Raw genomic sequence first — 23,563 nt, 5'->3', positions numbered from 1 at the left:
GATATAACAAACTGACCCTAGCCCCCCGACACATAAACTACTGCAGCATAAATACTGGAGGCTGAGACAGGAGGGGTCAGGAGACATTGTGGCCCCATCCGAGGACACCCCCGGACAGGGCCAAACAGGAAGGATATAACCCCACCCACTTTGCCAAAGCACAGCCCCCACACCACTAGAGGGATATCTTCAACCACCAACTTACCATCCTGAGACAAGGCCGAGTATAGCCCACAAAGATCTCCGCCACGGCACAACCCAAGGGGGGCGCCAACCCAGACAGGCCGACCACAACAGTGAATCAACCCACCCAGGTGACGCACCCCCCCAGGGACGGCATGAGAGAGCCCCAGTAAGCCAGTGACTCAGCCCCGTAACAGGGTAGAGGCAGAGAATCCCAGTGGAAAGAGGGGAATCGGCCAGGCAGAGACAGCAAGGGCGGTTCGTTGCTCCAGAGCCTTTCCGTTCACCTTCCCACTCCTGGGCCAGACTACACTCAATCATATGACCCACTGAAGAGATGAGTCTTCAGTAAAGACTTAAAGGTTGAGACCGAGTTTGCGTCTCTGACATGGGTAGGCAGACCGTTCCATAAAAATGGAGCTCTATAGGAGAAAGCCCTGCCTCCAGCTGTTTGCTTAGAAATTCTAGGGACAATTAGGAGGCCTGCGTCTTGTGACCGTAGCGTACGTGTAGGTATGTACGGCAGGACCAAATCAGAGAGATAGGTAGGAGCAAGCCCATGTAATGCTTTGTAGGTTAGCAGTAAAACCTTGAAATCAGCCCTTGCTTTGACAGGAAGCCAGTGTAGAGAGGCTAGCACTGGAGTAATATGATCAAATTTTTTGGTTCTAGTCAGGATTCTAGCAGCCGTATTTAGCACTAACTGAAGTTTATTTAGTGCTTTATCCGGGTAGCCGGAAAATAGAGCATTGCAGTAGTCTAACCTAGAAGTGACAAAAGCATGGATTAATTTTTCTGCATCATTTTTGGACAGAAAGTTTCTGATTTTTGCGATGTTACGTAGATGGAAAAAGCTGTCCTCGAAATGGTCTTGATATGTTCTTCAAAAGAGAGATCAGGGTCCAGAGTAACGCCGAGGTCCTTCACAGTTTTATTTGAGACGACTGTACAACCATTAAGATTAATTGTCAGATTCAACAGAAGATCTCTTTGTTTCTTGGGACCTAGAACAAGCATCTCTGTTTTGTCCGAGTTTAATAGTAGAAAGTTTGCAGCCATCCACTTCCTTATGTCTGAAACACATGCTTCTAGCGAGGGCAATTTTGGGGCTTCACCATGTTTCATTGAAATGTACAGCTGTGTGTCATCCGCATAGCAGTGAAAGTTTACATTATGTTTTCGAATAACATCCCCAAGAGGTAAAATATATAGTGAAAACAATAGTGGTCCTAAAACAGAACCTTGAGGAACACCGAAATTTACAGTTGATTTGTCAGAGGACAAACCATTCACAGAGACAAACTGATATCTTTCCGACAGATAAGATCTAAACCAGGCCAGAACATGTCCGTGTAGACCAATTTGGGTTTCCAATCTCTCCAAAAGAATGTGGTGATCGATGGTATCAAAAGCAGCACTAAGGTCTAGGAGCACGAGGACAGATGCAGAGCTCGGTCCGTTGCCATTAAAATGTCATTTACCACCTTCACAAGTGCCGTCTCAGTGCTATGATGGGGTCTAAAACCAGACTGAAGCATTTCGTATACATTGTTTGTCTTCAGGAAGGCAGTGAGTTGCTGCGCAACAGCCTTCTCTAAAATTTTTGAGAGGAATGGAAGATTCGATATAGGCCGATAGTTTTTTATATTTTCTGGGTCAAGGTTTGGCTTTTTCAAGAGAGGCTTTATTACTGCCACTTTTAGTGAGTTTGGTACACATCCAGTGGATAGAGAGCCGTTTATTATGTTCAACATAGGAGGGCCAAGCACAGGAAGCAGCTCTTTCAGTAGTTTAGTTGGAATAGGGTCCAGTATGCAGCTTGAAGGTTTAGAGGCCATGATTATTTTCATCATTGTGTCAAGAGATATAGTCCTAAAAGACTTGAGCGTCTCTCTTGATCCTAGGTCCTGGCAGAGTTGTGCAGACTCAGGACAACTGAGGTTTGGAGGAATACGCAGGTTTAAAGAGGAGTCCGTAATTTGCTTTCTAATAATCATAATATTTTCCTCAAAGAAGTTCATGAATTTATCACTGCTAAAGTGAAAGTCATCCTCTCTTGGGGAATGCTGCTTTTAGTTAGCTTTGCGACAGTATCAAAAAGGAATTTCGGATTGTTCTTGTTTTCCTCAATTAAGTTAGAAAATAGGATGATCGAGCAGCAGTAAGGGCTCTTCGGTACTGCACGGTACCGTCCTTCCAAGCTAGTCGGAAGACTTCCAGTTTGGTGTGGCGCCATTTCCGTTCCAATTTTCTGGAAGCTTGCTTCAGAGCTCGGGTATTTTCTGTGTACCAGGGAGCTAGTTTCTTATGAGACATTTTTTTAGTTTTTAGGGGTGCAACTGCATCTAGGGTATTGCGCAAGGTTAAATTGAGATACTCAGTTAGGTGGTTAACGGATTTTTGTCCTCTGGCGTCCTTGGGTAGGCAGAGGGAGTCTGGAAGGGCATCAAGGAATCTTTGTGTTGTCTGTGAATTTATAGCACTACTTTTGATGTTCCTTGGTTGGGGTCTGAGCAGATTATTTGTTGCAATTGCAAACGTAATAAAATGGTGGTCCGATAGTCCAGGATTATGAGGAAAAACATTAAGATCCACAACATTTATTCCATGGGACAAAACTAGGTCCAGCGTATGACTGTGACAGTGAGTGGGTCCAGAGACATGTTGGACAAAACCCACTGAGTCGATGATGGCTCCGAAAGCCTTTTGGAGTGGGTCTGTGGACTTTTCCATGTGAATATTAAAGTCACCAAAGATTAAAATATTATCTGCAATGACTACAAGGTCCGATAGGAATTCAGAGAACTCAGTGAGAAACGCTGTATATGGCCCAGGAGGCCTGTAAACAGTAGCTATAAAAAGTGATTGAGTAGGCTGCATAGATTTCATGACTAGAAGCTCAAAAGACGAAAACGTCATTTTTTTTTTTGTAAATTGAAATTTGCTATCGTAAATGTTAGCAACACCTCCGCCTTTGCGGGATGCACGGGGGATATGGTCACTAGTGTAGCCAGGAGGTGAGGCCTCATTTAACACAGTAAATTCATCAGGCTTAAGCCATGTTTCAGTCAGGCCAATCACATCAAGATTATGATCAGTGATTAGTTCATTGACTATAATTGCCTTTGAAGTAAGGGATCTAACATTAAGTAGCCCTATTTTGAGAAGTGAGGTATCATGATCTCTTTCAGTAATGACAGGAATGGAGGTGGTCTTTATCCTAGTGAGATTGCTAAGGCGAACACCGCCATGTTTAGTTTTGCCCAACCTAGGTCGAGGCACAGACACGGTCTCAATGGTGATAGCTGAGCTGACTACACTGACTATGCTAGTGGCAGACTCCACTATGCTGGCAGGCTGGCTAATAGCCTGCTGCCTGGCCTGCACCCTATTTCATTGTGTAGCTAGAGGAGTTAGAGCCCTGTCTATGTTGGTAGATAAGATGAGAGCACCCCTCCAGCTAGGATGGAGTCCGTCACTCCTCAGCAGGTCAGGCTTGGTCCTGTTTGTGGGTGAGTCCCAGAAAGAGGGCCAATTATCTACAAATTCTATCTTTTGGGAGGGGCAGAAAACAGTTTTCAACCAGCGATTGAGTTGTGAGACTCTGCTGTAGAGCTCATCACTCCCCCTAACTGGGAGGGGGCCAGAGACAATTACTCGATGCCGACACATCTTTCTAGCTGATATGCACGCAGAAGCTATGTTGCGCTTGGTGATCTCTGACTGTTTCATCCTAACATCGTTGGTGCCGACGTGGATAACAATATCTCTATACTCTCTACACTCGCCAGTTTTAGCTTTAGCCAGCACCATCTTCAGATTAGCCTTAACGTCGGTAGCCCTGCCCCCGGGTAAACAGTGTATGATCGCTGGATGATTCGCTTTAAGTCTAATACTGCGGGTAATGGAGTCGCCAATGACTAGAGTTTTCAATTTGTCAGAGCTAATGGTGGGAAGCTTCGGCGTCTCAGACCCCGTAACGGGAGGAGTAGAGACCAGAGAAGACTCGGCCTCTGGTAAAGCTGAAGAACTGCAAGGCAATCCAATTGTGCGCCACTCTGGAGCAATGACCAATATTTATTGTCCTGCAAGAAATGTTGTTTGCAGAATTCTCAGCCTGCTATGCTTGTGAAAAACAGGGTTGATAATATATGTAAATATCTAAGGGACTTTTATATCCTTCTAAATTCATTAATAATAATAGATTTGTTTTAGAAAATGAGATTTTGTTTTCAAATGTAAAGTGAGCGAGGAGAAAGGCCATTCTTGAACATGGTGAGACATTGTTTTTAATTTGTAAATAAAACCAGTTTGTTATTTAGAATATATTTCTGTTTTTAGAAGGAGAGAAATCAAAATCCTACCATCACGTCATGGGTCTCCCGGTCGCAGCCGGCATGAGTATTGAACCAGCATCTATAGCAACGCAGTTTGCACTCTGATGCAGTGTCTTAGAACGCTACTCCACTCAGCCGCTGTACAACGTGACCGGTCGGGAGTAGGCTACAGTACTATAAGAGCAAAATGATTCTAACATTTCCACACCCTAATTGTAGTCAAAGTTTCTCTTAGAATAAAAACCTTAGTCTAACAACAGTTTTATTAAGTAATACAGATGAGTAGTAACAAAATATGTTTTTCCAGGTGTGTGCTGCAGGACAGAGGAATAGTAATTATTACACTATTGTTCTAAATTCCATCAGCACCTTCATCATTCAGTTAATTTGAAATTACATTTTGAAGTCGTGCACAATTATCAGTTTCGGTGTGGCTTATGTCACCCATTCATTGTCAGTTAGAGACACAGTAGTGCTTTGGGACCCAAAAGTATAATCAGTGCTCTAACTCCCCCTGCTCTGGTCTGGAGCAATGAAGTAGTGATGCAGGATACTGTAATAAACCACAAATGACCTCTTAAGTCCCGCAGCATAATCGCAAAGCTTTTAGTTGAGAACCACTGTAATGGTCGGAGTCAGGCAGCCAGAGAGAAATGGGGAAAGGACATTCATGTTCGTAGGCCTCCTGGGTCTGTCTTCGTTATCTGGCAGCCACGTCGCTCCAACTTTACTGTTTTTGTATGAGCAATATGCTTTGATATCAGAGAGCTAATGCAAGGGCTGGGCTGTGGAGGCTTCCTCAGGGAGAGGGAGAGTACAGGGGAGAGGTTTTAGCAGCTGGGTCAGTCCTGGCTATTTGCCCTGGCACACTCCTCTGGACCCAAAGCCTATGATGGGATCGGGTTTCCCTTATGGTAAGCTAATTTGGTTCGGAATGCCACACTGCTCTTTCCCTCTCCACTGACCCAAGCCCCCATTGACCCCAGCCTCCAGGACCTGTTAACAGTGGCTTGCTGGACTGTGCCTTAGGATGGGTGTTAGGACTGTAAACGGTCTCATCCAGGGGGTTGGTGTGATAATCTATTTTCTGATGTGTTTGAAGACATTCAACAGATCATTACGTTTTTGTTTCTCCCAGATGTATTGGAATATTATCAGCTAATATGATCTACCTCCTTTTTGTCTGTTTGTATTTGTCTATCTGTGTGTATGCCTTCTCTTGTCCCTTCTCTCACTGTGTGTGTGTATATGCCTGCTCCTGTCCGCTCTCTGTGTCAGACCTGATCAAGGAAGTGCTGAGTCTGGATGATGAGATCCAGAGACTGGCCGCAGAGCTGTACCAGCAGAAGAGTGTTCTCATCATGGGCCGAGGCTACCACTACGCCACCTGCTTGGAGGGAGCACTGGTCAGCTCACCTACCTCAATCTCCCATTCATAAAGCTATCATAATGTGTCTTCAGACATTAATTCTACTGGAAACTCCATTCTCAACTCCTAAATGAGATTATCATCACTTTCTAATAGCCCACAATAAGCCTCTGCACAGCTGTGTAGAAAATATTCTGCCCCAGCCTCACGTAAGCCCTAGTGGAGCCTAGCCTGCAGGAATGTCTGCTAAAGTGTTTTGGATCACAGCAACTAATTAGACTGCTCTAGAAACGTCTCTCTTGCATGATTGCAACAACACTCTACATTATTTATGGATTCTTAAAGTACTATGTATTGGCAATCCTCCAGTATCTCAAAAAGAGGCACACCAATGTGAAGGGAAATTGTTTGCTCAGTGTGCTGTACTCCTCAGTCTGTCCTAGTGTTCCCAGGCCAGTCTACTGATCCCTTTAGAATTTAAGATACTTGGGTTGAGTGTCTTTGGTGTGTATGGGAGTCGCAGTGGGTGGCTTCCTATCTGACTGAGGTGTTTGTGCCTCTCTCTCCTCTCCAGAAAATCAAGGAGATCACGTACATGCACTCAGAGGGCATCCTGGCTGGGGAGCTGAAGCACGGCCCTCTGGCCCTGGTCGACAAACTCATGCCCGTCATCATGATCATCATGCGAGACCACACCTACACCAAGTGTCAGAACGCACTGCAGCAGGTGGTGGCCCGCTCGGTAAGAATTGCCAACACGCGCAATATCTCGAAACACACGATTTAGCTTTCCACCCCCCAACTGTTTGAAGGTTGGAACCACAGTAAACCATTGCCAATTATGTTATCTGGTTGTTAAAATGGTAGATTTTTACCACCTGTTGTAGTGACCACTTACCTTCCAGTGTAAAATAAATATGACTCAAAGACATAGATATTAATTGCTTTATGCACACATACTTTACACATTAGATATGTTATAACAGTAATATCAAAAGGACCTCACTATTCCATTCACCACAATTAGTGGGAGGAGTTATTTCACCATGACATCACCACTCTCACTAATCTACCACAGATGTGGAACTGAGTTTTGGGCTTGCGACATGAAAATAAAGTGAAAGCAGGTATTCTTCAGGTGAAGGACCAAACTATCACGTTCACATTTCCAAACTGAACTCCAGGTAAAAGGAAATGACACACGGCGTTGTCCTGGAAACACGCCATTTGTTTGGTTTACAGGGCCGACCCATCGTGATCTGTGACAAAGATGATTATGAGACTGCCAAGAGTTCGAGCCGCACCATCAAAGTGCCGCACTGTGTGGACTGTCTGCAGGGCGTTCTGAGTGTCATCCCCCTGCAGCTGCTCTCCTTCCACCTGGCTGTGCTCAGGGGCTTTGACGTGAGTACTGCACGGTCACTGAGTTGGGTTCTTGCTGTAGGCCTTCATAACGGGTAGTTTATTTCTTAGGGTTATAACTTGGCAAATTTAGAAATGTCCAACTCTTCTCCCAATACAGGTGGATTTCCCAAGGAACCTGGCCAAATCTGTGACGGTAGAGTGAAACATGCCATTTGAAGCCCCAAAAACCCATTTCACCTCACATACATGCATACATGCATACATACATACATACTACGCAGGAACAGCTGTCACATGGATACCAAGAGGAGCAGAGAGAGCACACTTTCCTGTTTTATGTCTTGTCATATTTTTATGCAATTGTTACTCTTGTACTCTAAACATTCTGTTTCTCTGTCACTTCTCTCAAAACACATTTGAAGGCATTGTTATGAATTGTATTGTTTTTTTGTCAAGTGTGGTAAGGTAAGGGTTGGCAGTAATGTTGGCATTTAGGAGCTCACATCGGTTACTGGAGTGCATGCAGTTAATGATCCAACTAAAGGAAAGATGGAAAAAATATCTATTTTGGATGATGCCGAACAGTGCTCAAAACTGAAATGTGCACATCTTTTCAATGTTTACTACTTGCAGCTGTTTTTTCAGTTAATTCAGCTGTTTGTTGGCTGAAGTCAAGAGTCTATAGGAAAGTCTTACTGAAGGTTCTGGTTCTTTTGGTGTTTCATTGGTACAATGATTTTGTCTATTGAGATCAGTTTTCTTTGGCAGCTAGAACATCTATAACCGTCATTTGAAATGTTTCTGTTACTTTTGTGTATGTTGAGTGAAGTCTTAAATCATTCCGAGTCATATTCTAGTCCCGACTCTAAATCTGAAGTGCTTCCAGGAAGAAAGTCTGTTAAGTCATGCTTTAGCCTACTGACCTGTGCCAGAGGTTGAGAACTCCCCCGTTGTTTTCCTCGGAATGCCATAATGACAAATGATTTTTGACTTGTAAAAGTTTTTGAATGTTTTATAGTACAACAAGAAACTTGTAACATGCTTGCTTGTGTATACGATTGTGTAACTTTTTTAGTCATTGGCTAGGTTACAAAAGCAACTTGCAGTGATGCACTCCTTGTGGTTTGGCAGACCTCCTATAGGAGAGTTAACAAACTCTCGCCTAAACCATGTGGAGCATCTGAATGATTGACTGTCCTGGCATAATAATCATGCTTTTAAAATTCTAACAGCTACTGTGTCTGAGTGACATGATTTGAATAATTTACCCAATCATCTGAAAGATGGCACCGTACAATGTTAGACATCTACAATGAAGACTAGTGAAATAATGAAATGATCACTTATCTCTCTAAGCCTATGTTACTGTCATTGTGACTTGGTGGAAGTGTAGCAATATTCAAAACTCTTCAATTTCACTGGTCTTGTTGACCTATTTTCTGCCTTGTTGCTGAGGAGGCTCAATTTGGGTCTCTGGTCTACAATATAACTCTAAATAGAAGAAAAAGTACCAAGTGAAATGAAGTTGCTGCTCAGTGCTATTTGCACCAACATTTTGTCTACCCCATGCCCTGCCACCATACCAATTTTAATTGCAATATTGGGACCATTTTTTTTTCCCCCTTTCTATTAATTTGTACGTTTCTCATTTTGTTTACTTGGTAGAAAGCTTCTTTTTGATCTGAATGTGACTGACATTCAAGATGTCCCCTGTACCCCAAAAAGGTCACTATTTTACAATCGCTTATGCAGTCAAAAACCCAAAAACCTTTTCTATGTTAAATTTGCTTTGAGTAACCAAAGGTATGGTTTTAGAGATTATGTTCGTAGGGGTTTGTGTGTACTGTAAGTGGTCTGTCCAGAAGAGGCCTACAGGGAAATACAGCAAGCTTGTTAAAATATGTAGCTGCTATTGTAGATGGAACTCAACATGTCAGCTGTGTGCTCTCCCAAATGTCTAATAAATTAGTCTTTTTATAAACCAAGGTTGAAGCAAAGCAGATGCAAACCAGTGTATGTAAAATCACAGAGAAGAAAAAATACTTTCTAAATAATGGGCCATTCTAGTTTTTTTTTTTTTACTTTTCAGTTTAAGATCTTTGTCTTGCTGTTGCAATCAAGCCTTAAAATTTGAGTTTTTAGGCAAATCACCTGAAAAGTGGTCTCTATTCAGCCTGCATCTGTTTCTTCTTAATTGTATTGCATTTACTGAGCCAGTGTGTACTGTATGCGCCCACGTTGACTAAGGACCCTAGCAAAGACCCAGTTTTAAACTGGACATGGTACTATTAGAAGTGATTTAGTAACCCATGAACCGCTTTAGGGTCTTTCTATAAATAACAGGGCCAACGTGTGACATTGGGATCAAAATTTCTAAATGGTTTGAAATAAAACGGCTTTTCATGCAGTTCCACATGTGTACTTAAAGGAATAAAAGTGAATATATGCAAATTGACTCCACTCCTATACAACATGGGCCTAGGACTATACATCTATTAAGCAAGGTTCATACAGATATTGGCATGTCGAATTCAGGACTTTCAGGGACTTTTTCAAGCACTTAATTGTAATTTTCAAAGACCTTTATGTTATACAAATGTATAATTTATATAGTGCCTTCAGAAAGTATTCAAACCCCTTGACTTTTTCCACATTTTGTGTTACAGCCTGAATTACAAAATTGATTAAATATATTTATTTCTCACCCAACTATACATACACACACTACTCCATAATGACAAATTGAAAATGAAATACAGAAATATCTCATTTCCATAAGTATTCACACCACGTCATTACGTTGTAGAAGCACCTTTGGCAGCGATAACAGCTGTGAGTTTTCCATACCCAGATTGTACATTTTCCAATTCTTTTTAAGCGCTGTGAAATGTTTTTGATCATTGCTAGACAACCATTTTCAGGTCTTGTCAGATTTTCAAGTAGATTTAAGTCAAACTGTAACTTGGCCACTCGGGAACTTTCACTATCTTCTTGGTAAGCAACTCCAGTGTAGATTTGGCCTTGTGTTTTTAGGTTATTGTCCTGCTGAAAGGTGAATTAATCTCCCAGTGTCTGGTGAAAAGCAGACAACTGGGTTTTCCTCTAGGATTTGACCTGTAGTACTTAGCTCCAGTCCACTTCTTTTTTTTATCCTGAAAAACTCCCCAGTCCTTAACAAATACCCATAACCTGATGCAGCCACCACTATGCTTGAAAATAATGAGTGGTACTCTATTCAGGACAAAAAGTGAATTGCTTTGCTAAATATGTTGCAGTATTACTCTAGTGCCTTGTTGCAAACAGGATGCATGTTTTAGAATATTGTTATTATGTATAGGCGTTCTTCTTTTCACTCTATCAATTGGGCTAGTATTGTGGAATAACTACAATGTTGTTGATCCATCCTCCTTTTTCTACCATCAGTCATAACTGATATAAAGTCAAGTGTTTTATCATTGCAATGCCTCACGGTGAAAAGACTGAGCGGTGTCCTTCCTCTCTGGCAACTGAGGTAGGAAACACTCCTTTATCTTTGTAGTGACTGGGTCTATTGATACACCATCCAAAGTGTTATTAATAACTCAAAGGGATATTCAGTGTCTGTTTTTATTTGATTTGTTTACCCATCTACCAACAGGTGCCCTTCTTTATGAGGCATTGGAAAACCTCCCAGGTCTTTGTGGTTGAATCAGTGTTTGAAATTCACTGCTCGACTGGGGGACCATAATTGTATGTGTGTGTGGTACAGAGATTAGGTAGTCATTCAAAAATTGTTAAACACTTATAGTCCATGCAACTTATGACTTGTTAAGCAAATGTTTACTCCTAAACTGATTTTAAGCTTGCCATAACGAAGGGGTTGAGTACTTATTGACTCAAGCCATTTCAGCTTTAGATTTGTAAACATTTCTAAAAACAATTCCACTTTGACATTGTTGTGTTGTGTGTAGGCCAGTAACCAAAAAAATAAATATACATTGAATCCATTTAAAGTTCAGGCTGTAACACAACAAAATGTGGAAAAAGTCAAGTGTGAATAATTTCTGAAAGCACTGTAATTGGACATATAGAACCCCCCCCACACACACACACACACACACACACACACACAACAAAAAAGGCTTCTTTTTTTTTTAAGTGTGGCAATACATTGATATTCAAATTATTCATATTATTACAATTCTAAAATGTGAGAATAATGAGGACATTGCCTGACTAAATAGACTGGATGCATGCATGGTGATTTTGTAGTTCAATCCCCTGATGTCTTAATGTAATAACATGAAACAATTTGCAGATAATTATCACTGACTTATTAACAGCTGTAACAAGTTGTCCACTGTAGGAAATCCTCAGTGGTATCCTACTTAAGAGTTTCCCAAACTCGGTCCTGGGAACCCCCTGAGTACACTTTTGTTTTTTTGCCCTAGCACTACACAGCTGATTCAAATAGTCAAAGCTTGATGATGAGTTGGTTATTTAAATCTGCTGTGTAGTGCTAGGACAAAAAAACAAAAACGTGCACCCGGTGGGGCCTCAGGACCTAGTTTTGGAACCCTGTCTTAGTTTATAGCAAGACCCATTAACATTCAGGTCCTGCAACATATGTTGGAATCTATTGTGTTATTGTAGGAGTGGGGTGCTTGATGATCTGATTTACTAGAACTGATGTTATATTAAAGTATTTCTCTTTCGGTGTCTGTTTTTAGAGTCTTTAATATTGACAGTGGGATTAGGTACTCCCAGAAGTATGCCCCTAGAGTAACAACTTCAAATCCAATTTATTCCTAAAGCCCTTTTTACGTCAGCTGATATCTCAAAGTGCTGTACAGAAACCCAGCCTAAAACCCCAAACGGCAAGCAATGCAGGTGTAGAAGCACGGTGACTAGGGAAAACTCTAGAAAGGCCAGAACCTAGGAAGAAACCGAGAGAGGAACCAGGCTATGAGGGGTGGACAGTACTCTTCTGGCTGTGCTGGGTGGAGATGATAACAGAACATGGCCAAGATGTTCAAATGTTCATAGATGACCAGCAGGGTCAAGTAATAATCACAGTGGTTGTCGAGGGTGGAACTGGTCAGCACCTCAGGAGTAAATGTCAGTTGGCTTTTCATAGCCAATCATTCAGAGTATCTCTACCGCTCCTGCTGTCTCTAGAGAGTTGAAAACAGCAGGTCTGGGACAGGTAGCACGTCCGGTGAACAAGTCAGGGTTCCATAGCCGCAGGCAGAACAGTTGAAACTGGAGCAGCAGCACGGCCAGGTGGACAGGGGACAGCAAGGAGTCATCGGAGCAGGTAGTCCTGAGGCATGGTCCTAGGGCTGGTTCTTCTACTTCGAGAGAAAGAAAGACAGAGAATTAGAGAGAGCATACTTAAATTCACACAGGACAACGGATAAGACAGGAGACGTACTCCAGATATAACAGACTGACCCTAGCCCCCTGACACAGACTACTGCAGCATAAATACCCTGAGGCTGAGACCGGAGGGGTCGGGTGATACTGTGGCCCCATCTGACGATACCCCCGGACAGGGCCAAACAGGCAGGATATAACCCCACCCACTTTGCCAAAGCACAGCCCCCACACCACTAGAGGGATATCTTCAACCACCAACTTACCATCCTGAGACAAGGCCGAGTATAGCCCACAAAGATCTTTACCACGGCACAACCCAAGGGGGAGCGCCAACCCAGACAGGAAGATCACATCAGTGACTCAACCCACTCAAGTGACGCACCCCTCCTAGGGACGGCATGAAAGAGCACCAGTAAGCCAGTGACTCAGCCCTTGTAATAGGGTTAGAGGCAGAGAATCCCAGTGGGAAGAGGGGAACCGGCTAGGCAGAGACAGCAAGGGCGGTTCGTTGCTCCAGAGCCTTTCCGTTCACCTTCACACTCCTGGGCCAGACTACACTCAATCATAGGACCTACTGAAGAGATGAGTCTTCAATAAAGACTAAAAGGTTGAGACCGAGTCTGCGTCTCTCACATGGGTAGGCAGACCATTCCAGATTGTCAGATTCAACAGAATATTTATTTTGTTTCTTGGGACCTAGAACAAGCATCTCTGTTTTGTCCGAGTTTAAAAGTAGAACATTGCAGCCATCCACTTCCTTATGTCTGAAACACAGGTTTCCAGTGAGGGCAATTTTGGGGCTTCACCATGTTTCATTGAAATGTACAGCTGTGTGTCATCCGCATAGCATTGAAAGTTAATATTATTTTTCCGAATGACATCACCAAGAGGTAAAATATGTGTCCTAAAAACGGAACCTTGAGGAACACTGAAATGTACAATTGAGTTGTCAGAGGACAAACCATCCACAGAGACAAACTGATATCTTTCCGACAGATAAGATCTAAACCAGGCCAGAACTTGTCCGTGTAGACCAATGTGGTGATCGATGGTATCAAAAGCAGCACTAAGGTCTAGGAGCATGAGGACAGATGCAGAGCCTGGGTCTGATGCCATTAAAAGTTAATTTACCATCTTCACAAGTGCAGTCTCAGTGCTATGATGGGGTCTAAAACCAGACTGAAGCGTTTCGTATACATTGTTTGTCTTCAGGAAGGCAGTGACTTGCTACGCAACAGCTTTTTCAAAGAAAATTGAGAGAAATGGGAGATTTGATATAGGCCAATAGTTTTTATATTTTCTGGGTTAAGGTTAGGCTTTTTCAAGAGAGGCTTTATTACTGCCACTTTTAGTGAGTTTGGTACACATCCGGTGGATAGAGAGCCTTTTATTATGTTCAACATAGGAGGGCCAAGCACAGGAAGCAGCTCATTTAGTAGTTTAGTTGGAATAGGGTCCAGTATGCAGCTTGAAGGTTTAGAGGCCATGATTATTTTCATCATTGTGTCAAGAGACAGTACTAAAACACTTGAGTGTCTCTCTTGATCCTAGGTCCTGGCAGAGTTGTGCAGACCCAGGACAATGCCTGCCCTTAGTATCTCTATTCCACTGCTCCTGCCATCTTTGCACCACCACTGTCCATATCAGGCTTTTTGTCTCTGCCTTGCTCATTGAAACTACATCAACATCCACACTACTAAGTACTTGTTTAGCCAGAACATCAACTGCCTCGTTCCCCTCCACCCCCACATGAGCTGGGACCAGTGGAGGCTGGTAGGAGGAGCTATAGGAGGACGGCCTCATTAATGTCTGGAATGGAATTGAGAGAACGGAATCAAACGTGGTTTCCATATTCTTTATGTGTTCGATACCTTTCCTTTGATTCCATTCCAGCCATTATAATGAGCCTGTCCTCCTATAGCTCCTCCAAAGTAAATCTTATATGTATACCCATCTGTCTAATCATGCCATGGGTTTGTAGTACATCATAAAGCAGGTCTTGTCTGCTACGTGAGCTAAAGGACTGCAGTCTCATCAACACTGTACATGACTCAGAACAAAGAACTACTGTCTGGCTTGACTTCCACCACCCACTGCAAGGCCAACAGTTTGGCCATCAGCTCCGCCATATATACAGCCAGATGATCTGTATTACATTTCCTGACTACAACTCCACATTTCTGCACTACAAATGCTGACAGAGTACATCCTGTCCTTGGATCTTTTGAACCATCTGTGTAAATGGCCACAAAAGCCTGATAAACAGTATCCAGACATCTATAGATGGATTAACACCCTCCCTATCTTTCCATAGTCTCTCCAACACTTCTAGATCAACTACTGGAGGTGGGAGTAGCCATGGTGGGTTTACAGGAATAGCTACCATTGGACTAAACTCCCTTCCATACAGTCCCATTTCCTTTGCCTGGGTATTACTCACCCACCCAAAGCTCGTGTTCTGTCCTCACTCATGTTCCCAGCATGCCTGTAAAATCTCTTTCGCAGGATGAGACACCCCATGTCCCTGTAGGTTTATCCAATAATTCATTGCAAGCTGCGGTCTCCTAATCTGCAATGGCATGTCCCCCATCTGCACCTGTAGTTCAGAGACTGGGAAGTTCCGAAACGCCCCACTACATATTCTGAGTCCTTGCCCCTGTATGACATCTATCCTTTCCAATGAGGTTTGGGCTGCCCAACCATACGCTATACTGCCATAGTCTATTATAGATCAGATCAATGCAACATCCATGGTCCTCAATGAGGAACGTCCAGCCCCCCACTTCTTCCCCGTCAGACAGCGAATCACATTTAGCACCTTACACTTTCCCACCACTCTCTCAATGTGTTCTGCCTATGTCATCCTAGTGTCAAAGTACACCCCGAGGAACCTGAAGGCCCCCAACCCCTCAAAGTTTATCCCATATAACCTCAAGCGTACTTCATCTCCCACCTTCCTCCTGGTAAAGAACACTGTCTGGGTTTTCTCTACAGAGAACCTGAATCCCCACATTAATGCCCATTGCTCTACCTCATCAATCGCTTCCTGTACCTTCCTGACTATATATGGTACATTTCTTCCCCACTTCCATAAGGCCCCATCATCTGCAAATAACAACCTCCCAATATCAGGCCGTACCTGAGAGTAAACATCATTGATCATGATTTAGAACAACAGAGGACTAATCACGCTCCTCTGCGGTGTACTGTTATCCACCAGGTAGCTTCCTGAGACTTCCTCACCCTCACCTGGATAGACCTTCCAAACAGGAAATCCTTTATCCAGTTGTACATTCTTCCTTCTAACCTTTTTCATCTCTGCCATGGTAAAAGGTGTATTCAACGCATTCTTTACATCCTGCCTCCTATCCAGCACTCCAGGGTGCTCCTCTCTCGTTCTTTCTCTCCCCCTCCATGACAGATTTTCCGAGCTATGCACTTGGACAAACGCTTTGGCCATCATCATCTCTGCCTTCTCATCTGTTACTGCCATGTCCTCCCCACTCGTCAACACTGGATAATCCCACTCCCTTCTGACCCCACCCATCCTCTTAATCATCCTCTACAGGTGTCGCCCTTCCAATGGTGTCAGAGAACCGAAGCCAACATGACCTTTTTGCCTGATGGATTGTTCCCCCCACAAGGTCCTGGGCCTGCTTATACTGAATCAGATGTTGTAAATTATACGTTATTTTCAGTACTCTAAATGCACTGTTACTAGTCCTCAGCATTGCCCCGCACTCCTCCGTCCACCATGGGACTGCTTTCCTCCTCCTCCTCCCTGATCTCTTAGGTATAGCCTCAGTAGCTGCCCCCACTAATGCTGTTCTCACCCAGTTATTCATACTATCCACATCCCCTCTCATTTCCACTCAAGCCATCACCTGCTCACTCAGCTCCTGAAACTGATCCCACTTTGCCATTCCAAACACCCACCTGCCTACTCCATCCACTGACACCTCCTCCTCCCTCTGGCCTACTGTGCATACTATGGGTTAATTAGCACTCCCCACTGTCGACTCCTCCCATATTTCCTACTCACAGATTTATGCCATCGCATTAGATACCAGAGTGAGGTCCAAGGCAGACTCTTTCCCTGTGGCTACATCAATCCTGGTCCCTCGGATGTTATTCAGACACACCAGATATTTAATTTCTATCATATTTTCCATCCATCCGTTTCCCACCCCAAAGCGTATTTTGGGCATTAAAATCCCCACACCACATTACCTTACTTCTATCCTGGCCCTCCACCCTCTCCAGCACTTCCAGGTCTAATATCTGACAAGGATTATAGTAGTTCGCAGGTCGCAGTTGGAAATGAGAACTTGTTATCAACTAGCTTACCTGGTTAAATAAAGGTGAAATAAATAAAAAATATATATATAAAAAGTCGGTTTGAGCCATGTTTCCTGCACACAAATCACATCAGGCTTAGCTGGCATATCCACAATGAACTGCTTGATCTTCTGCTCATTGGAAACAGGCTTTGGGCATCCCATTGTAGTATTACCACCATAGCTAAGATCTCCAGTTTTCTCTGTGTATTCCATATCGCTGCCCACCTGCCCCGTAATCCCCAGTCTACATGCTCCTACCCATCTGGCTGCAAACTTTCTACTTTTAAACTCTGACAAAACAGAGATGCTTGTTCTAGGTCCCAAGAAACAAAGAGATCTTCTGTTAATATCTGACAATTAATCTTAATGGTTGTACAGTCGTCTCAAATAAAACTGTGAAGGACCTCGGCGTTACTCTGGACCCTGATCTCTCTTTTGACGAACATATCAAGACTGTTTCAAGGACAGCTTTTTTCCATCTACGTAACATTGCAAAAATCAGAAACTTTCTGTCAAAAAATTATGCAGAAAAATTAATCCATGCTTTTGTTACTTCTAGGTTAGACTACTGCAATGCTCTACTTTCCGGCTACCCGGATAAAGCACTAAATAAACTTCAGTTAGTGCTAAACACGGCTGCTAGAACCAAAAAAACGTATCATATTACTCCAGTGCTAGCCTCCCTACACTGGCTTCCTGTCAAGGCAAGGGCTGATTTCAAGGTTTTACTCCTAACCTACAAAGCATTACATGGGCTTGCTCCTACCTATCTCTCTGATTTGGTCCTGCCGTACATACCTACACGTACGCTACGGTCACAAGACGCAGGCCTCCTAACTGTCCCTAGAATTTCTAAGCAAACAGCTGGAGGCAGGGCTTTCTCCTATAGAGCTCCTTTTTTATGGAATGGTCTGCCTACCCATGTGAGAGACACAAACATGCACTGACCAATTTACAGTAGCTATTACAGTGACAAAAATGCCATGCTATTGTTTGAGGAGAGTGCACAACAACAAAACACTTTTATCACAGCAACTGGTTTGATACATTCACCTCCAAAGATAAATAATGTACTTACATTCAGTAATTTTGTTCTGATTTGTCATCCTGAGTGTCCCAGAGATCAAATGTAGCATAGTTTGTTTGATAAAATACATTTTTATATTCAAATGTAGGATCTGGGTTCTACAGTTTGAACCCCTGCTGTCTTTGGCTCCACACTCACCCTGCCCGGCCATCTAGATGTGTAAAAGTTAGCGTATAAGCTTATGATCCATCATGTATGACATTCCTGGGAATGTGTAAACTTACAAAAATTATATGGTAATAAAACATGTATGTTCTTTATAGTTATGTGCTTGAAAATGTATCAATTGACCAATTCTGGAACATTTGGGCTGACTTAATATTTTAAAAAATATTGTCCAGTAGTGCAATGCTTCACTGGATCAATCTGGAACTTTGCACACACAGTGCTTCCATCTAGTGGCCAAAATCGAAATTGTGCCTGAACTGCAATATTATATTATGGCCTTTCTCTTGCATTTCAAAGATGGGACAAACAAACAAAATAGAAAACGCATGTTTTTTTGTTTGTATTATCTTTTACCAGATCTAAATGTGTTACTCTCCTACATTAATTTTAAAACAAATTTTACATTACAGAAGAAGAAGACTACGACAACTATTGTGTAGTCCATTGACAGTTTTAGTTGTGTGTTGACTGTTGATGCCTGCTCCTGTCAGTTTAATGACTGGGTGTGTTCAACCAAGGAGCTTAACAGAGCACATGTCTTAGAGCAGTAATCAGTTGGCTTTTATTGCAATTGGAAAATACTTAACTGTTAGCTTCCGTCAAGAAATTACCAGATGTTTTTTTCTGGATTCACCGGATTCTGGATTATTTTATGACAGACAGAGAGACAGATGCTACCATATTTTTCCAAAGTATGTAGAGGGAACTGTACAAAACATCAAGAACACCTTCCTAATATGGAGTTGCACCCAGCCCCCCCCCCCCCCCCCCCATGTTGCCCACAGAACAGCTTCAATTCGTCAGGGCAAGGACTCTACAAGGTGTTGAAAGTGTTCCACAGGGATCAACAATTAAAATGCCACATATAATTGGAAAGAGACAACAGTCTGTGCTACATAACATAAGAAACATACAAGGTCCAATTCCTCACTAAGCCCTTGAGGGTGTAGAGTTACAGACTCGGGAGAGGCGAAGGTCGAGAGCCATGCGTCCTCCAAAACAAGACCCTGCCAAGCCGCACTGCTTCTTGACACACTGCTCGCTTAACCCGGAAGCCAGCCGCACCAATGTGTCGGAGGAAACACCATACAACCGTGTCAGCATGCATGTGCCCAGGCCCGCCACAGGATTCACTAGAGTGCGATGGGACAAGGATGTCCCGGCCGTCCAAACCCTCCCCTAACCCGGACGACGCTGGGGCAATTGTGCACCACCTCATGGGTCTCCCGGTCGTGGCTGGCTGTGACACAGCCCGGGATCAAACCCGTGTCTGTAGTGATGCCTCAAGCACAGCGATGCAGTGCCTTAGACCGCTACGCCACTCAGGAGGCCGGGTGTAGAGTTTTTAACTAGAAGATCTATCGTGCTTCTCACTAGAGAAGGCGTTCATCCATATTGCGGCATCTGCCGCTTCAGAAAACATTGTCAATGGCACACCGAGAACTTAAGATCAGTCACAGCATGATTAGCCTCATGAATGTCTGGCCACTGGTGGTTTTAGGTCATTTCTTCAGATGGCACTGCGATGCTCGTTGATGCGTAACCGTAGTTGTCTGCGTGTAATACCAGTGTATTGCAAGCAGCATGGACAAGAAAGCAGATACAATACATTGTTAAAACCTCAGGTAATTAATCTATTGATGGTGTATTCTTTATTTGTGACGAATACCTGTACAGGCCACACAATTGCGGCTGGGTAAGAATCTAATAGCATCATCCAGATGTTCCTTATTTTGATGTGTCATAAGTGCCTGCACTCACCAGCATGTCCCTTACGCCTCGGTCACACTAACAGCATTATTGCATTTTGATACACCAGAAGTACATTCATTTCCAATGGAACGCTGTGTTTGCCTTGCAGCATTGCATTGCAGAGGCAGTTGCAGTACGTTCTGTGTGGTGCATATGTTGGATTTATCGAAGTATGCGTCAAACTGTATGCGTAGACGGTTTGACAGAAATGGTAGCAGAAGGTGAATGTTGAACTTTTCTTTCACACATATCCAGATGATGCGTACTATTTTGCTCAACGCAACGCTGCAGGGCAAAGGCAGCATTCCGTTGGAAATCAATGTACTTCTGTGTACCAAAATGTAATTATACTGTTGGTGTGATCGAGTCATTTACACCTCAAACACACCAACTGTGGCATTGCGTTTTGGTACACCAGATGTACATTCATTTCCAATGGAACGCTGTGTTTGCCTTGCAGCGTTGCATTGCAGAGGCAGTTGCAGTGCGTTCTGTGAGGTGCATATGCTGGATTTATCGAATGCATGCATCAATTTGTATAGATAGACTTGACAGAATGTAGCAAAATGTGAATGTTGAACTTTTGTTGCACACATATCCAGTAAAGAAAACAGTGGGATTACATAATAAAAACAATGACTGTGGAATTTATTTCAATATTTTATTCATTTATTTGCCAAGCAGCATACATATTATTTATTCGATGACATCTACAAATTTATTGTGACAGCCTATAATATAATTTCCCTCCAAAATGCATAGTTTTGGAGGGAAATGCAATAATAAATAGTCAAGATAGTACAGAGTAGGCTCTTTCAACAATGAGACCAACTTTGAGCAAGGTGGTCTTGATCGCGGAAAGCGCAGGTCTGTGTGTGTCCAGAGATGGTTGAAGCCCCGAAAGCAGGCAGGGGAGTTCCACCATCTCATTCAAGAGCTTTGACTGGAGAGGAATTCCGAAACTACTTTAGTCTGGACCTTAGCCAGTTTGATCACCTGCTCCAGATGGTTGGAGCCAGGATCACCCGGATGAATAACAACTACCGGGAGTCCATCAGCCCAGTTGAACGCCTGGCGATTTGTCTCTGGTAAGCTAAATTCAAGTGATTCAGCTTCCGATTTGGATGGTCCACGGTGGCAGACATTGCCCCCTCTGTGGCCCAAGCCATTTGGGACTGTCTGGTCAGTGAATACATGCCTGTCCCCAAGGAGGAAGACTGGAGGGCCATCGCTTCTAATTTCCCCAACTGTCTTGGCTCCATTGACGGGAAACATGTAGTAATCCAGGCTCTACAGTGCTTGTGTTCGCAATTCTACAACTACAAGGGTACATATAAAGTACTCTTGGCTGTTATAGATGCCATCTACTGTTTCAGCGTCGTCGATGTTGGCGCTTATGGCAAGAGAAGTGATGGTGGGCCCCTCCGGGACTCTGCCTTCAGCCAGGCATTTTCAGGATGGCAACCTGGAGATTCCACCACCTGCATCACTCCCTGGGGCCCAGTCCCCACATCTTCGTTGGCGACGAGGCCTTCCCTTTGAGGCCCAACCTCATGAGGCCAAGCCGCACTGCTTCCGTGTCAGCGTGCATGTGCCCAGGCCTGCTGGATGCCAGCTGCCATTGCCAAGGCCTGTAAGGTTCTTCAACAAACTGTCCAGGGCAAGGTTAGTTGTTGAATGCACCTTTGGGATTCTGTTAGCCCGATGGAGAATGTATTGGAAAATGCTTGGTCTCAGCCCCTCAAATGTCGATGCCTGCATGAAGGCCACATGTGTTCTCCACAACTACCTGCGGAGGGCATCCCAGGAGCCGCTCCGGATGGAGATGTTCATGCCAAATGGTCACCTACCTGATGTCACCAGGGCAGGTGCCAACAACGCCCCCAGACAGGCACTCCAGTTGAGCGAGAAGCTGACCACCTACTTCTCATCCCCAGCAGGTCAAGTCCCATGGCAGTATGCCGTGGAGTGAAACGGCTCTTTTAAGAGCCTCCTAACACAAAGGTTATTTTATGAACCATCCACCGTTGTCCATAAAATAGCATTTTTTCCTCCGAATTTGTTATGTCTTATTGTCTCTCTTCATTTGGAAGCTATATTAAGTGACATTTGGGAGTAAAGACCATACCTTAACTCCTTCCCTGTCCCATTAACGTCAGTATTATACACACCTTGCATGGTACCTCAGGTGAGCAGGAGCACTGATTAAGGTTATACGACATACAGTTAGTATTATAACAAAGGGAAAGGTTAACCTAGGTAACCTAGGGTCCATACAAATAGTACAGTTTACCACCATCTTCACTGGTCTGACAAAATGCAGGTGGAAAAAAAAACTAGGAAGAGAATGGGTTTTTACTTTCATCTTGTCTTAGATCTGCAAAGGTGTAGGAAGGAAATAAGGAGATATATATTAGATACTAATAAACAAATGAAACAACTGACTATGAAATTTGTTTTCATTGAATAAGTATTCAAGTACAGGAAAGAACATGACAGATATGTGTGTTGTGAAAATGTTACAAAAAATAAATCAAGTATTGAAAGAGGTGTGTGTCTGCATTTATGTGCGTGTAAAAATACAAAACTGTATGTGAAGCTAAATCCATGTAATCTGTAAGAGAACAACAAGATTGTCTTTTTGACACAACTGCAGGCAGATACAGGGACTACTCATATGCAGCCTAGACATAGTAGGGGACTTCAGACATGGCCATAAAGAGAGAGTGGGTGGGGCACTGGAGATCTGAGGTGCAGAGAGGAGTGGAGGAGGAGTGTGTGTCTGAAAAAACTAAAAGTTCATGTGTAGCCAACATTTAGGTCAACACAAATTTCACCTTTAGTTTCATAAAATAACAACAAGAGTATCTGAATTCTCCGGTGTGTGAGTTTTAATTCAGTCAATTTTCATGCAATCTATGTACAAGTAATAATGATTGCTATCCTAAGTATTGAGTAACTATTTACGTTATGAATTGCATCCATTTTATACTCAAAAAGCCTACTAACAAGGACATAAGGTTTAAGGTAAGGTAAGTTGGAAAATCTTAATTAAGGTCATTTAGAAAATCTCAGTTGCATTTCCTTGATTCCTCGGGTCCTCTCTCCTCACCTCCCGCTCAAAACCCATTGGAGGAGGTCAGTATGAATGAACCTGACATTCCCTCTCCCTAAGCCTTCCTCCAATGGTCTTTGAGAAGGAGGCGAGGAGAGAGAGGACATGAGGAGTCAAGGAAATACAGTTTGTATTACTCTCTCTCCAAAGGAGAATCTAGACAGTCAACACACCCCATCACCAGTCTGCCTGCCTTCTACCCTCTACCTGCATCTGCTCCATCCCTATGGTTAGCCACCACCATTCATCTCAACAGCTACCTCAGGCAGAGGGAGATAAAATGGAGGGGCACTGAAAATGTGAGGTGCCTCGAGGAGAAGAGCAGTGTGCGTGTGTGTCTCTGTCTCTGAAAAAAAATTAAGAATGTGTAGCCATAACACAGCTAAACAAACAAATGGCCCCTGGACGTCATGAACCAGTCGGTGGAATGAATTCTCAGGTGTGTGTGTTTTAATTCAGTCAATTCAGAAATCTATGTAACATTAATAA

General features: G+C 43.3%; 1 protein-coding gene across 1 annotated transcript in view; it reads left to right on the top strand.

Moving 5' to 3' along the window:
* LOC115140031 (glutamine--fructose-6-phosphate aminotransferase [isomerizing] 1) overlaps positions 1–11,950 on the top strand; it is a 39,793-nt gene extending 27,843 nt beyond the window's left edge. The window contains exons 16-19 of the mRNA XM_029678038.2: positions 5,799–5,926; positions 6,464–6,631; positions 7,132–7,293; positions 7,412–11,950. Coding sequence (XP_029533898.1) covers positions 5,799–5,926; positions 6,464–6,631; positions 7,132–7,293; positions 7,412–7,456 — 503 coding nt within the window. The 3' untranslated portion in view covers positions 7,457–11,950. The remainder of the gene's footprint in view (positions 1–5,798; positions 5,927–6,463; positions 6,632–7,131; positions 7,294–7,411) is intronic.
* The last annotated feature ends 11,613 nt before the right edge of the window (positions 11,951–23,563 follow it).

The sequence above is a fragment of the Oncorhynchus nerka genome, linkage group LG13 (genome assembly GCF_034236695.1).
Source record: "Oncorhynchus nerka isolate Pitt River linkage group LG13, Oner_Uvic_2.0, whole genome shotgun sequence".
NCBI lineage: Eukaryota > Metazoa > Chordata > Actinopteri > Salmoniformes > Salmonidae > Oncorhynchus > Oncorhynchus nerka.
Note: the sequence above shows the minus strand (reverse complement) of the source record. Positions and strands in the feature narration are given on the sequence as shown.